The following is a 15254-nucleotide window of genomic DNA, read 5'->3' as shown; positions in this document are numbered from 1 at the left end:
TTTGGTTTGCCTGGTACTCTGGGAATCCGCACTGTGCACGGCTGTCTTAGGCGATGGACAGTGGACTCTGGCTGGCAGGGAGGCGAAGGGCCAGCTGGAGCACAAGGGGTGGAGCCTGTTCTTCAGCCACATGTCACAAGGCCTATTTGCAGAGGCAAACATGGTCTTGAGTCAGAGAGGGTGGATCTGGAGGGTGCTCGGGTGTGTCGAAGGGCTGGGCGCCCCAGCAGACAGCCCTGTGCCCCGGTGCCTTGCTCCCTGGGCCCCGTCACCTGGGCCGTTTCTTCTTTTCAGTTTTCAGTAAATATTTCTGAAGCCTCGTGTGCGGTGTGGTTGTATCTTTGGGGACGTTGCAGGCTCTCAGTCTGGGCAGGGTGGAGTGGTGAAGGGCTGAGAGATAGGAAGCCACAGCATGTCTTGAGGCTGAGCCTCAGTGCTTTTTCCTCTCCAGGCTAATGCTCTACCACTTGAGCCACAGCACCACTTCCAGTTTTCTGAGTAGTTTATTGGAGATAAGAGTCTCATAGACTATCCTGCCATGGCTGGCTTTGAACCGTGATCCTCAGATCTCAGCCTCCTGAGCAACTAGGGTCACGGGTGTGAGCCACCAGTGCCCAGCTTCAGAGGATGTTTAACCAGATGTCTTCCACTGTGGTGGCCTCTTGAGCTGGGTGCATATGCTCTCGAGGTTTGTCCAGCCTCGGGTTTCCTTGGGCTTCCTTTCCGTCCATGCGCATCTTGCCAGGAGAGGGCTGCCCTGCAGGGGCGGCCCCATCCCACAGGGGGCTGGAGCTCTTCTGCCTACAGGTGCAAGGAGGGGCACAACCAGGCTCTGATGCCAGTCTTTCCACCTCTGCACATGAGGACTGTGTAGCTCCTTGTTCTTGAAGGTCCCATGGGAAGGTGGTCCCCATTTTCCCTCTGAGAGGCTGTTGGCAGGAGCTGGTGCTCAGAACCTGTGTGCTTCCTCAGTGGAGTCTCTGCTGTGCGGCCTCTGGTGGGGACTCAGGGTTGCTGCCATGACTCCAGTTGGAGATGTGAGAGCAGGCAGCCACTTTAGAAACACGCACATGCTTGCATATGTGCATGTGGTGGGTGTGCTATGCAGGACCTTGGGTATGCCAGGCCTTAACTTGCTAGACACTCGGGCCATTCCTCTAGTTTTTGTTGCTTTGAGGCAGGCTCTTGCGGTTGCTGCCTCCTCATGCTTCCCATCTCTGGAGATGACGGGTGTCTGCCACTGCAGCCTTCCAAGTGAGTGAGACAGTGTCTTGAGCTTCCACGCCCAGCTGGCCATGAGCCATAATCCATCTTTGCCTCCCAGTAGTGAGGACAGCCTTAAGCCACTGTGTCTAGCTCCGAGGAGCTTTTTTTTTTTTTTTTTGCGGGTCCTGGGGCTTGAACTCAGGGCCTGGGGCTCTGTTCCTGAGCCTCTGTGCACTCTGCCACTTGAGCCACAGTGCCACTTCTGGCTTTTTCTGTGTGTGGTGCTGAGGAATTGAACCCAGGGCTTCGTGCATGCTAGGCCACTAAGCCACTTTCCCAGCCCTCCAAGGAGCTTTTCAAGACATTTACTTTAAAAAGCTCCATGAAAAGCATACATTTTTTGTTTTTTTTGGGTCCGGTTGTGGGGCCTGAACTCTGGGCCTGGGCGCTGTCCCTCAGCTCTTCAGCTCAAGGCTAGCACTCTACCACTTGAGCCACAGCGCCACTTCCGGCTTTTTTCTTTTTGCTTATGTGGTGCTGAGGAATCGAACCCAGGGCCTGAGGCTTGCAAGGCGAGTGCTCTACCGCTGAGCCACCTTCCCAGCCCCAAAAGCATACATTTTTGAGACGGCCTTGCCACGTATCCCCGGCTGGCTTCCAGATCTTGTTTTAAGTGCTGTCTACAACCCTTCTACCTCAGAGGAGCAAGATCTGTGCTGTGACCCAAGGCCATTTGCCTGCAGGGGAACCATCCTTCTGGCATTCTGTTTACCCATGCTGGGTGGTGGTAAGTGTGGACACATACTGGCTATCCCTCTCCCGTTAGTGGGCAGAAAATTACTTCTGGTTTTGCATTTGGGGAAGGAAATCACTACAAATGTTGGTGTGAACACAGGGTTTCATCCCCAGGGACGGCAGACCTGCTGTCACCCTGCAGAGTGCATGTGACAGAAGAGCCTGCCAGCTTCCCAGTGGCTGCACTATTTTCTCTTGCTGCGTTGGGTGGGGGTCCCACACAGGTGCCACTGGCTGCCCACCTGAGGCAGTGGCTGTCCACAGGCTGTGTGGGGTCATGGGAGACAGGAGAAGGACCTGGAGCAGCTGGCCAGAAGCACAGGCCTGGCAGGGGACTCCACAGTCACTACATCATCAGTGTGGACCCTGTCCCCCACATCTTTCACCTGGTAGACATTCCAACAGGCCAAGTCTGGGCACTGCCCCAAGCAGGCAAGTCTCAGTACCTACCGGTAAACTCCAGAGGTTGCAGAAGGCAAACTTGGACCTGGCGCCCCTCACCACCCCCATCTACCTTCACCTCTAAAACTGTTTCTGCTCCTGATAGCACCTATTTGTGGCCCTTGGAGGGCTCAGCCATGCCTCCATGAAAGGTTATGACCTGAGGTGACGGGCAGCCTGGGACATTAGGAAAGCAGCTCAGCCAGGCAATGGCAGGCACAAGGAAAGTGCAAGGCACCATGCCTGACTAAGGAATGTGGACAGGATGTGTGAGTGTAAATTCACTCACGTGTGCCTAAACTAACCAGTGCCCTGTAAACGGGCTTAGTCATGGTTGCACGAAATGCTGAGCAAGTTCAGGGCTGGGAAGGGTGGCAGGGGCGGCAGGTGCCGTGAGGACTGGGAACCGGGCTCTCCGCCTGGAAGCCCTTGTGTGAGACACTGGCCACGGGGGAGCGGGTGGACGCAGTGGGGATGGAAGGGCTGAAGACCTACTCGGATCCATGTGCTGTGGTGCCACTGAGATGGACACTGCCTCAGGTCCCACCTGTCTGGCTGAGCCCTGGAGTTCTACTGCCCCAAGTTCCTGGGACTCCATGGATGTTAATTCGGGCTGCTGCTGTTCCCACCTGGGGGCCCAGGTGGCAAAGAAGCCATGAAGAGATGGCCCGTCCTTTCTTAAGGCTCCCTGGCACAGCCCCTCGCGTGGCCTCCGACTCAGAGAGGGCAGGATGGCAGCTCATCGCCATGGTGCTGCTCTGTCCCCAGTGTTCCACAGTTCCATTGGAAGGCAAACTCCCACAGGGTGCCGTGGACACGGGGGCACGGTGGGTAGCTGGGTAGCCTCTTCTCCCAGGGTTTTCACAGGACACTCTAGCCTCTAGTCCTCAGGGCAATGGGGCGGGGGCGCAGTGGTGACGGGGGCATTGCGAAGTAGTCCCCTCTGTGCTGGCTGTGCCCTTTCGTCCCTCTGATGACAGTAAGGATGATGATGACCACGTGTCCCCTGGCAGACGGCAGGAAGACGTGAAGGAAGTCCAGGCACAGGCATTCTAAGGCCCCTGAGAGAACCGTGCTGCTGCTGGCAGGAAGAAATGCCAGTGACTCCAGGAAGAAGGGGTAAGGGGCTAAACCAGAGTGATCACTTAATACAGGGCACCAAAGTCTGGGTAAAAGTTAGGAGCACTGGCCGGGCGCCAGTGGCTCACGCCTGTCATCCTAGCTACTCAGGAGGCTGAGATCTGAGGATTGCGGTTCAAAGCCAGCCCGGGCAGGAGAGACCGTGAGACTCCTTTTTTTTTTTTTTTGGTCCGGTCGTGGGGCCTGAACTCTGGGCCTGGGCGCTGTCCCTCAGCTCTTCAGCTCAAGGCTAGCGCTCTGCCACTTGAGCCACAGTGCCACTTCCGGCTTTTTTCTTTTTGCTTATGTGGTGCTGAGGAATCGAACCCAGGGCCTCGAGCATGCAAGGCAAGCGCTCTACCACTGAGCCACCTTCCCAGCCCCGAGACTCCTATCTCTAATAAACCCTAGAAAACCGGAAGTGGTGCTGTAGCTCAAGTGGTAGAGCGCTCGCCACGAGCTGAAAAGCTGAGGGACAGCGCCCAGGCCCAGAGTTCAAGCCCCATGACCGACCAAAAAAAAACAAAACAAAGGAGCACTGCCCTCAGGGGCGCTTGATACATGACTAACCCGCCACATCAGTGCTGGGAGGGGAGGGGAATTTGGCTCCAAGTGTTACAAGATGCAGCATGAAAGACAGGCCCGCTGCCCTGAGGGGCGCGCTCGCAGGAGCGCTCAAGCGCGGCCGCCCCGCCGCCCCCACCTCTCTCTCTCTCTCCTCGCAGGCCACCGCGACCGCGACCCCGGCTGGGGCGTCTCGGGGGCGCACAGGCCCGGCCGCCGCAAATGGTGAGTGGCCGGAAGTGGCGAGTGGCGTCGTCTCGGGGTCCAGGCGGGCTCGGCCGCCTGCAGAGGGCCGACCGTGGGCGGGCGTTCCACGCAAGGAGCCAATCAGCCACCAGGCCTGCGCACGTCCCTACAGGGTCGCGCCTGATAGGCTGAGCGCGGGCCAATTAGCGAGGCGCGCGGGCGCGGGGGAAGCTGTTGGAGGCCGCGGTGCACGCCGGGGCGGGAGCAGACCCGTGTGGCGCTCCAGCGGCCGGCGCCATGCACGCGAGGGCCGAGCTCGTTCCGACCGGCGCCCTGCCGCCACCAAGCTGCTGTTTGCCCCGCCCCGGGCACCGGGGTAGCATGGACTCTCACCGGAGCGCATGGCGACGGGCGAGGGCATGACGGGCCGGGCGGGCCCCGCGCCCGCTCGGGTGGCTCGAGGCCCGGCTGGCTGTGAGCGCCTGCAGCTCCGGCCGCCGGGGCCGCGCGTGTGAGGGGCCTACCGTGCCACACACCTGGAGATGTCCGCAGTGGGCCCTCGGGCATGGACAGAGCCAGGTACGGGCCGCGGCCCCGGAGCCTCCCCGCCGCCCCGGACAGAGCCCCGCTGCGCCCAGCCAGCGCTGCGCCGAGTCTGACGCGGCTCCGACCCACCTCCCTCCCGGCTGGGGTGCGGGGATGGCCCCCGAGCCGGTCCTAGCCAGAAAGGGGTGTCGCGCCCGGCCCCCCCAGAGCCTCCGCCGGCCAAAGCCACCACTGAACAGTAATACTTCCTAGTACTATTACTTGTGCTGGAAGTTGGGGCCTGGGAGCCGCCCATTAGCTTTGTTGCTCAAGGCTGGCACCTCCACTTCTGGTTTTGTGGTGTTAACTGGAGATGAACAGTCCCAGATGTGTCTGCTTGAGGGAGCCTTCGAGCTGTGATCCTCAGATCTCAGCCTAGGATTACAGATAGGAGCCATCAGGGCTTACTGTACCATTTTGACAGAATTTTTCTTTAATATTCCATAATCTTATCGGTGTCCAATAAAGCATCATAGGTGGGTGGTTGGCAGTCCTGTATGTGTGTATTATATGTGTGTGTGTGTGTGTGTGTTACGGGAGAGTGAACTCGGCCTCACAGATGCTAAGCAGTTACTCTGTCTCTAGGCCATGCCTCCAGCCTAAACACGTAGTTTTTGAAGTAAGGTTTCACTTCCTGTCTGGGCTCCCACTTGGGCCTCAGTCCACCTTTTAGGGCTCCTGTCGGAGTTAGCATAACAGGCGCACAGCACCGTGTGTTGAGAGGAGGTCCCGTGAACTTTTGTGCTCAGGCTGCCCTTGAACCACTACCCTTCTAATCATAGCTTCCAAAGTAGGTAGGGTTTACAGGTGTGAGCCACCCATGGCAAGTGGCAGCCCCAGGTCCTAGAAAGTTCTCTGTAGACTGTATCTCCACCAGATCAAGTGTGAACTGAACCTGGAGTGCATTGAACCCAGTGGGTGTGGAGTACAGCATTCCACAACAGCCAGCGGCCGGGAGCACCGGGCACTGAGTGGCTCCAGGGCTCTGTCCCCTCCTTGCCTTTCCTGGGCTCCAAAAGTGGCCCTTGTGCCCCTAGGCTTCAGTGCTGATAGTTCCAGTAAAGTGGGCTCCAGACCTCACCTAGCCCCAGTCCTAACCTAGCCCCTGTCCAGGACATTCTAAGCCTCCCTGTTGTTTTCTAGGAAGAGCACATTTCAGACCTTTGGGAAAGAAGTGTGCCTCACAGGTCATTCGGTAAGCAAGCCCTTAGTCACTTGTCCCAACCCCATGGGTGGCTGGAGGGGCGGATGAGGATCCAGAGGCTGTACCTTATGAGAGTCTGTGCCACAAGGAGGTGTGTGGTCAGAGGGCCACCGCAGAGCCCCACCCCTTGGGTCCTTACCACCCCACATTGAATCTAGACACCCAGGAGACCCAGCACGGCCCCAGTGACCTGCTCCGAGTGTGACAAAGGCCGGCCCAGAGCACTGTGGTACGGACCCTTGTGCCTCTAGAGTAGGCTGGACTCTGCCATTGTCTGGAGACTTGTGCATGGTGAGGTGGCAAGCAATGGCTGACTCCCTCCACACAGGGTGTGCAGGCTCTGCGACCCCCTTCTAAGTGACTCGGTCTGACCAGGGCCATAGAGCCTGTGCCTGTCTGACTTGTAGAAGGAGCTGGGCACTGCTGTTCCAAGTACTGGCTCAGTGTACACGCCGCATTAAACTGATTTGACTCTTCTGGATCTTTCTTAGCTATGCCCCAGCATGCAGACTATTCTCAAAGAGTGCGTCTGCTGTGAGTGCCACATCAAATTTGGGGGCCACCTACCTGTGCCCAGGGCCGAGGCAGCTCTGCCCTACTGGGTCCCGCCGTCCCTGCGGCCCCGGAAGCAGGTAGGTGCCTTGTCCAGGCTTGACGTTGAGGTTGGATGTCAGGGGACCTGGGACCTCTCAAGCTCCAGGGGTTTTATGAGTGAGATTTAAAACATTTTGGGGACAGTTTATTTTTTTTTTTGTTGTTGGTCATAGCGCTGTTTCTCAGCTCTTCAGCTCAAGGTGAGCGCTTTATCATTTGAGCCACAGTGCCACTGTTGGTTTTCCTAGTGTTTTATTGGAGATAAGAGTCTCATAGACTTTCCTGTCCAGGCTGGCTTTGAACTGCGATCCTCAGATCTCAGCCTCCTGAGTAGCTAGGATTACAGGCATGAGCTACTGGTGCCTGGCTCATGCCCCACTTCTTATTGGTTGAGATTGGATATTGAGAGCTTCTTTTCTGGGCAGGCCCTTGAGATCAGATCCTCCTGATCTCAGCCTCCTGAGTAGTTAGGATTGCAAGCATAAGCTACCTGCTCCGCTAGTCATTTTCCTTGTTGAGTAGCATTTTATCACATGAATAGATCACAGCTTATGTCTTCATCTGGTACATGGAGACTGTTTCCACTTTTTTTTTTGGTGCCGGTCCTGGGGCTTGAACTCAGGCAGGACCCGGGCATTGTCTCTCTCTGTGCTCAAGGCTAGCACTCTACCACTTGAGCCACAGCGCCACGTCTGGCTTTTTCTGTGTATGTGGTGCTGAGGAATTTTTTTTTTTTTTGGTCCGGTTGTGGGGCCTGAACTCTGGGCCTGAGCGCTGTCCCTCAGCTCTTCAGCTCAAGGCTAGCGCTCTACCACTTGAGCCACAGCGCCACTTCCAGCTTTTTTTCTTTTTGCTTACGTGGTGCTGAGGAATCAAACCCAGGGCCTCAGGCATGCAAGCAAGCACTCTACCACTGAGCCACCTTCCCAGCCCGGTGCTGAGGAATTGAACCCAGGGCTTCGTGCATGCTAGGCGAGCACTCTCCCACTGAGCCCCCTTCCCGGCCTGTTTCCACTTTTATCTGTCCGGTGCTGGGCCCTTCCTGTGCCGCCTCCCTGGTCCTGGGTAAAGCCTCGGCGTGGAGTTGCTGCGTTCAGCTCTCGATGGTGGCACACTTTTGCAAAGCCCCGCCAGCTGTTTGCAGCATGGTTGTGCCTCCCTGCCTGTCAGCAGTTGGCAAGCGTCTGCCTCCTTCCTGCCGCTCCTGCCGTCTGCCAGCGTTCCCCTCTGTAGCCTTGGCAACAGGTGCGCCCCTCCCGTGGTTCTGGTTTGCGTTTCTGCCGTCCCCGTGGTGTGGAGGATGTGTCCATGTGCCTTTACTGTAGGCATGGAGTGTTCTGCCCATTTCAAAAGTTGGGTTTTGTGTCTCAGCATTTTGAGAGTTCTTCATGTATTGTGCACACAGGTTCTGTTTCAGAAGTTCATCTTGTAAACATTTGGCTTGGTTTGCTGTTCTTTTACCAGAATCCTGCAAAGAGAGGAGTTTCCATGTTCCGATAAAGTCCAGTTTAGAAGTTTGGTCCTTTCTGCATCTTGCTTAGCTGTCCCCGTTGATCCCTTGGGACGTGGGTGGGGCAGGAAGCGGCTGCGTGTGGGCACCCTCAGCCCGTGCTCAGTGGTGCTGCCTTGATGCCCCATCCTCGGGGCTCAGCCAGGCAAGGCTGCTCTCCTGCCCTCGCACCCAGCCGGCCCTTGTGGCCTGGCCCCGTGCCCCTTTCTGGCTCTGGAATGTTCTTCTGTTTGTTTTTTCTCTCCCACCAGCCGGTGCTGGGTGATGAACAGCGGTGGGCAGGAGGGTGCCGTGCTCACCTCTGGCGCAGTGGCTGCTGTGGACGGTAGCTCACCGGCGCTGCTGGCACGGTGGGACTGGCCAGGATGGCCTCATCCTGCCACGGCAAATGGCCCCGAAAGAGCCACCGAGTGTGATGGTTGTCCTACTGTTGAGTCCCTACCAGTGGTGCTCAGCACCCTGTTGTCTCAATGCACTGGCACTGAAATGCACGTGCCTCTCAGGAGTGCACTGCTGGGTCTGCATCCGCTGTGCCCTCAGGCAGGGAGGCCCGAAGCTGAGGACAGAGCCAGTTCTCCTGTCCCTGCAGATGGGGTCCACCTCTGGGCTGCCATGGGGTGGGTGTGCTCTTCTACCCTGGGAGGTTGGGCATGTCTACGGGAGGGCAGAGGGGCCCAGCAGGCCCTGGGCTCAGACTGATGGGGTGGTGTGGGCCGATCCCTTCCCTTCCTCTGGTAGATCCCAAAGATGGCACAGCTCTGTGTCCCTAGAGCTGTCAGGACATGCCCCTGCCCATGCCACGGCTTCGGGGGACGCCTCCCCGCACCTCGGGTTCAGGCTGTGATGCCCTACTGGGTGCCCCGGGGCCTGCGGTCACGGAATAAGGTAAGGAGGTGGCTTACAGGACAGGGAGGGGCTGACTGGTAACGGCCCTCACAAGGCCAGGGCCTCCGGCAGCTGTGGCCAGGCAAGGTTGGAGGCCATGGAAGGTGTGGGCCCCTTTCTCTGGGAAGGTCAGATTGTCTGTCTCTTTCCTCACTGGTCCTTCCTCCTCCTCCTCCTCCTCCTCCTTTTCCCCTCCTCAAAGCCGTCTCCTCTTCCTCCCTTACCTTTCCCTGCCCCCACTCTCTCTGTTCCTGCCCAGGCTTCTGCAGAAGTTGCAGGAGGAGCCATCTCTCAGATCTTCTGTTCTCTAGCCCTGGTTCTGTCTGGCCATCCTTCCAAGCTATAGTCCAGGGCAGCACTGCCAGGACCTGCCAGCCTGGCCCTCCCCCGCCCTTCCTTTCTCTCCCCTGACTCTACTTGCTGGTTTGCCATCACCAAGGAACAAACTGTGGTCAGCGTGAAGACCTCAGGCCTCCCCCTTTTCTGAGGCGCCCAGTGCGGATCACCTGGCCTCTGGTGGACAGATCCCCTGGTGACAGTCGCTGGCGTTCTTGCCTTGTAGGTGGTGAAGAGGCAGTGGAGTTTTAAAGGCATGAAAGGTAATGGCACCCCCACCCCGCGCCCAGGGAGGGGTGGGCCCCAGGAGCACTGTGGTGCTCCCAAGCTTAGGAGGTAGATGTAAGTTACGTTTGAAGCCAAACCCGCTCAAGAGAGGAGATAGGCAGAATGGGGCGCTGATTCCCAGTGCTTACAGGTGTTTCTTCCCCTAGCTTCAAGCACAGCGTGACTGAAGCATGAGGCATTTCCTTTGGCTTTAAGTCAACTGACTTCTGTGCTTTTAAAAAGTTTATTGTTATAATATTGCTATTATAAAGTGATATACAGCGGGGTGACAGTTACATAAGTCAGGTAGTGAGTACATGTCTGCTTGGACAGTGTGATTTCTGTTTTAAAGACATTTTTTGTAGGTATTGGATGTGTTTTACCCTTGAGCCCTGCCACAGCCCTGAAAATTCATTTTCATTGTGCAGTGGTGCTAAGCAGTGCTCTCCCACCCGAGCCACGGCCAGCCCTTTTGTGTTAGGCTCTTTTTCAGGTAGTCTTGTGGGACCAGCCACCAACTGTGATCTACCTATGTGCTGGCTTGCGGTTGTCTGGGACTGAAACCCCACTGTATGTCTCAAGCCCGCCGTCTCCATTTGGGTGTGTTGGCAGGCTGGATCACTCAAGTTGGTTCTCAGGCTAGACCACTCAGGTTGGTTCTCAGGCTAGACCAATGAGGTTTGTTGGCAGGCTAGACCATCACACACACACACAGGAGGAGATGCAGGTGTCAGTGTGGAGCTGTGTCTGTCTGCTCCCCTGGAACAGAGCATTCCCGCATGGTGCCCCAGTCACAGGCTTGCAAAGCCAAGCTGGTTTACATCAGATAGGGGTCTTGCCATGTGGATCCAGTTATCCATTGTTTTCATTGGATCTTCACCCAGCCCTCCCCCTTCTCAAAAACCAAACACCACCAAAGCCAGGGGATCCATCTGTCAGTTCCAGCGGGACCTCATGTCCTCCAAAACTGCTCAGAGTGCTGCTCTAAAGGGTAGATTCCTGAATGCTGCGGCATGCCACCCCGGATAATGTGACAAGCTGGCCATACTCGCTCTGTCTTGGCCCCCATGGGCTCAGAGTTCCAGAGCCCTACAGGCCCCAGTTCCCGGAGCCCGGGCTGGGTCCTGCCCTGTCCTCACAACCCTTCCTGCCCCTAGAGCGCCGTTTACTGGAGTCCTCTCTGCACAAGCGCTGGCGGATCTGCGGAGACAGGCGCCTCCTGCTCAAGTGGCAGCATCTCCAGGCCCTTCACCAGGAAAAGCCGCTGGCCCTGAGGAGGACAGCCAGCCCGCCCGCCCCGCCCCCGCCCCTGAGTCTCAGCTTCCTGACCTTCCTGCAGGCCATCCTGAGGGCGCTGGTAGCCATTCGGTGAGCACCCGGCCTTGTTGTTTCCAACTTGGGCAGGTTGCCTCTGAAAATCAGGCATAGCAATACCCGCTTCTAGATGCCAGCCCCTCTCCAGAGGCCTTGGCATGCCTCACTCACCTGAGTTGTGTCCCATAATGCCTGCAGGAAGGCTGGCTGGCTCTCAGGGCAGAGGCGTGCCACGGCCAGCTGTTGAAGAGATGTCTGGCTGCATTGTGGGGAATGTGCAGTTAGGTTCCTCTAGCCAAACACCAGTGTGTCTTGGGCCTGGCAGACATGGACGCAGGGGAGCCAGTTTTGGGCCTTTCCCATGGGAGCTAGGTGCAGGGATGGAATGAATGGAATGGAGGAGCTCTTGCTTCTGGGGCAGAACTGCCGCAGCCTCCATTCCGTCTACCCCTGCACCAGGCCTGCCAAGCAAGGGTCCCTTCCCTTGCTGGAAGGAAGCTAGCGTCCGCAGGGGCAGAGTGGCTCAGGGGTCCCCCTGTTGGAAGTGATGCAGCCCAGATTGGCTCTGCTGCTTCCCTGGCCTCCTCAGCCCCCGCTGCAGTGGGACCCGCAGCCCCCAGGTGCTCGCAGGGTCCCCATCTCACTCTGGGGCCGTCCGAGTGCCACTTTTTTCTTTGCTTTCTAGCCAGTTGTTTTGGGTTTGACGTTGGGATCTCCAGCAAAGGTTGTCACCGCCAAGATCATCAGGAAGGTCCCCAGATCAGGAGGAGCAGTGGCGCCCGCCATTTCCCGAGATGCAGTTCACACCCCAGGTCCACTCCAGGGCCCATGCCATCACGTGACTCGGCTTGCAGCCAGGGTGGGGTGAATTCAGATGAGATTTGGTTATGAATGCAGTTAATAAATATTATTTGTGAAACTCCAAACTGGCCACCTTTTGAAACTAATTTTTTCTTTTATGAAGGAGGGACTTCCCAGAGATGGAAGAAGAGGCTCTCCTCCACCACTGCATATTTCCACACTTTGACCCTCCTCCCAAGCTGACTGACCATGGCCCTGGACCAAGGCTTTGTGGCTTTCTAGAACAGTTCCTGGGCCTGATTTGCACGTACCACCCTAACGTCCTTTGGAACCTTGTCGATAGTGGGGTGAAGGCAACAGGTCTCTCCATATTTGTGGCCTGGCAGAGCTTGGAAAGGCACACTAGCCTTGTACTGGATCAGCTAGGTGTGGCTGTGCTTTAAAGCAGGGCTGCCCCTTCTCTCCATGCAGTTTGGGAGAGAATTTAGTGCTTGAGTCTAGAGGGAAACTGAGGTACAGAGAGGTCAAGCAGTTTGCACAAGGCTATAGAGAGCTCGTGCACAGCCCAGGCAGGATTCAAACCCAGGTTGCATGGTTTAGAACTAGCCCCCAGCTGCTTCAGGCTCATTCCAGTACCCCAGGCCTCAGGCCAGAGCCGGAGTTGGGTAGAGAATGTGCAGAGGATTCCTGTAGCATCCAGGCTTGGGTGTGTATGTGGCTGGACCTGTGCAAAGGCAGCAAGCAGAGGCACTGGGTGCAACTGTCCCCTCCCAGAAAAGGAGGGGCACTAGAAGTGGTCCGTGGGTGGGGGCCCCATGGCCGGCCCTCAGCGTGTGTCTCCTCTGTCTCCGCTGTTTGCTGACTACCAAGGCTTGGGCCTGGCACGTCCCAGGAGGCAGGACAACCTTAGGATGCCTGCTTCTCCCAGCCCGCCCGGCCCTTCTGGCGGATGTCATATTGAGCAGAGCTGCCATTGTATGCTGGGTGGCTCTACCTTCTCCCCGCCCGCCCCCCAGCTGGAGAGGCGTGCCACCCACAAGTTCAGCTCCGCACTAGCGCGTCGTCTTTCCTGCTGTGACTGCCCTGTCAGCCACAGTGGCACCTCTGCAGTCTCTTGTAATATTTCATATACTTTCAGTCCTAAAGCAAAGGAACTGGCTTTTTTTAAAGGTGGTACTGAGGATGGAATGGAGGCCTTGCACATGCTAGGCAAGAGACCACCACAGCCACACCCCAGCACAAGTGCTTTTAGTTGCAAAATAATAGCCTTGCACGGTCAGAAACAGGCGTTCAGTGGCACATGTGTGTAACCTGTGTGCGGACTTCTTCATGGTACAGTTCCAGTCCTCTGAGCCTAGGACTTGTACTAGCCATCGCCAAGCCCTCCAAGACTGTTCTAGCACCCATCTTAACTTAAAAAGCAAATTTATGTGCTGCTTGCTTTACGGGCTCTTTCCTTTGAATGAGGTCCCAACTGTAGTGGAGAGTAGCAAGTTGGGATCTTTTCATTTTCCCAGGTAAGACAGCCCTAGGGGTGGGTCCAGACCTGGCTGCCCAGGACATAGCTGGAGCTAGTTATTTTTTTCTTTTTTCCGCAGTCCAGGGGCTTGAACTCAGGGACTGGGCACTGTCCCTGAGTTTCCTTTGCTCAAGGCTAGCACTCTACCACTTGAGCCACAGTGCCACTTCCAGCGTTCTCTGTGTATGTGGTACTAGGAATGGAACCCAGCGCTTCATGCGTGTTAGGCAAGCACCTTACCTCTGAGCCACACACCCAGCCCCTGAAGGTAGTTTCTTAAGGACCTGTCAGTCATTCCTGTTTATGGAGTCCCACCTCTGTCACCAGGCCCCGCCCAAAGCGGTGTGTCTGCTACATTCAGCAGCTGTGACATCGCATGGCATTTGTGCGTCGTCAGCTGGTCATGTAATAAAAATGGCATCTCTGGAGCCACCTGTGTGTAGCCAGAGCCCTCTGGACAAGCCTGTCCTTTGTTCTTTGGGGCCACTGGCCCCTCCCCTTTGGAGGTGAGATACTTACTCATCAACTTGGATTTGGTGAGAGCACCATTTCCTCACCCAGCAGGAGCAATAGGTCACATTGAACGAGGAGGATACCACATTTGTCAGCCTACCTGTACTGCAGGAAGTGGTAAGGTCACGTGATGGTGGAAGGGCCAGGCTTAGTGATCCTGGAGGCTGTGACGGGGCCCAGCCCGTCGGCAGCTCCAGTGGGTCTCTCTGCATGGGTTTCTTTGCTACCGTGGCAGGCTGTACTCTCCCCTACATGATCCAAGTGAGTTCTGGAGCCTTTTGGGAAGTGGGGCTGGAGGCGGGGCTTCCGTGGTCCCTGTGAGTGTCAGACCACACCTGTGAGGGGAACATTGAGAGTGTGTGTCCGGTACCAGTGCACTTCTTGCAGATTGGTGCTCTTCACTGCCAGGGACAGGAAAGGTCATTTACGCTGGTTTGAACCAAGGAGGGAGTTTATAGCTGTGTATCTGAAGGGTCTAGGGATAGGATGGCTTCCAGACTGGCTTGACTCAGGGATGTAAGTGGCGGCATCAGGCCCCAGAGTCCCCCTTGTCTGTATTTTGCACTCCTCCATACTGCTTTCACGGAGGCTTGTAAACATTTTATTATTTGGTATCAGTCCTGGAGCTTGAATTTAAGGCTGTCCCTTAGCTTTTTCACTCAAGGCTGGTGTTCTATCACTTGAGCCACAGCTCTACCTCTGGCTTTTTGGTTAATTTGAGATGAGAGCCTCAAGGATTTTCCTGCCCAGCCGGCTTTGAACTTCAATCCTCAGGTCTCAGCCTCCTGAGTAGCTAGGATTACAGGTGTGAGCTACCAGTGCCCCGCCACAGTGGTTTTTTTATTTGTTTGTTTTTGTTTTTTGGTTGGTCGTGGGGCTTGAACTATGGGCCTACCACTTTCCCTCAGCTCTTCAGCTCAAGGCTAGTGCTCTACCACTTGAGTCACACCACTACTTCAGGCTTTTTCTGCTTATGTGGTGCTGAGGAATTGCACTCAGGGCCTCATGCATGCAAGGCAAGCGCTCTACCGCTGAGCCACCTTTCCAGCCCCCACCGTGTTTTTTAATGTTCACCTATCTAGAGTGGAAGGAGCAGGTGAGGTCTTCCATCATTCAGCAACCACCCTTCAACTATGAGGAATCTGGCAAGAGAATCTCATCCATGCTTTTTTTTTTATTAATAAGTTTTTTTATTGTGAAAATACTGTACAGAGGGGTTACAATTACATGAGCAAGGTAATGAGTACATTTCTTATTAAGCATTGTTGCCTGCTCCTTTGTTTCCCGTTACCATCCCTGCCCTCCCATCTTCCCCACCCCCCACTGCCAAAGTTGTAAAGTTTGTTTTTCAACATAACGTCTTGTACATTTTGTCGTATCACCTAACATTTTGGATTTAGCATCCACTTATCAGG

At 56.2% G+C, this 15254-nt stretch overlaps 1 protein-coding gene across 1 annotated transcript; it reads left to right on the top strand.

Moving 5' to 3' along the window:
* The first annotated feature begins 4712 nt into the window (after window positions 1–4712).
* LOC105982990 (chromosome unknown open reading frame, human C16orf95) lies at window positions 4713–11737 on the top strand. Its single transcript, XM_013012712.1, has 7 exons — window positions 4713–4822; window positions 6040–6091; window positions 6592–6732; window positions 8943–9089; window positions 9652–9688; window positions 10850–11060; window positions 11692–11737. Exons 1-7 carry the CDS (start codon window positions 4713–4715, stop codon window positions 11708–11710), a joined length of 717 nt encoding a protein of 238 aa, XP_012868166.1. The 3' UTR covers window positions 11711–11737.
* Window positions 11738–15254: the final 3517 nt, after the last annotated feature.

The sequence above is a fragment of the Dipodomys ordii genome, unplaced genomic scaffold, assembly GCF_000151885.1.
Source record: "Dipodomys ordii isolate 6190 unplaced genomic scaffold, Dord_2.0 Scaffold18, whole genome shotgun sequence".
Classification (NCBI taxonomy): domain Eukaryota; kingdom Metazoa; phylum Chordata; class Mammalia; order Rodentia; family Heteromyidae; genus Dipodomys; species Dipodomys ordii.
Note: the sequence above shows the minus strand (reverse complement) of the source record. Positions and strands in the feature narration are given on the sequence as shown.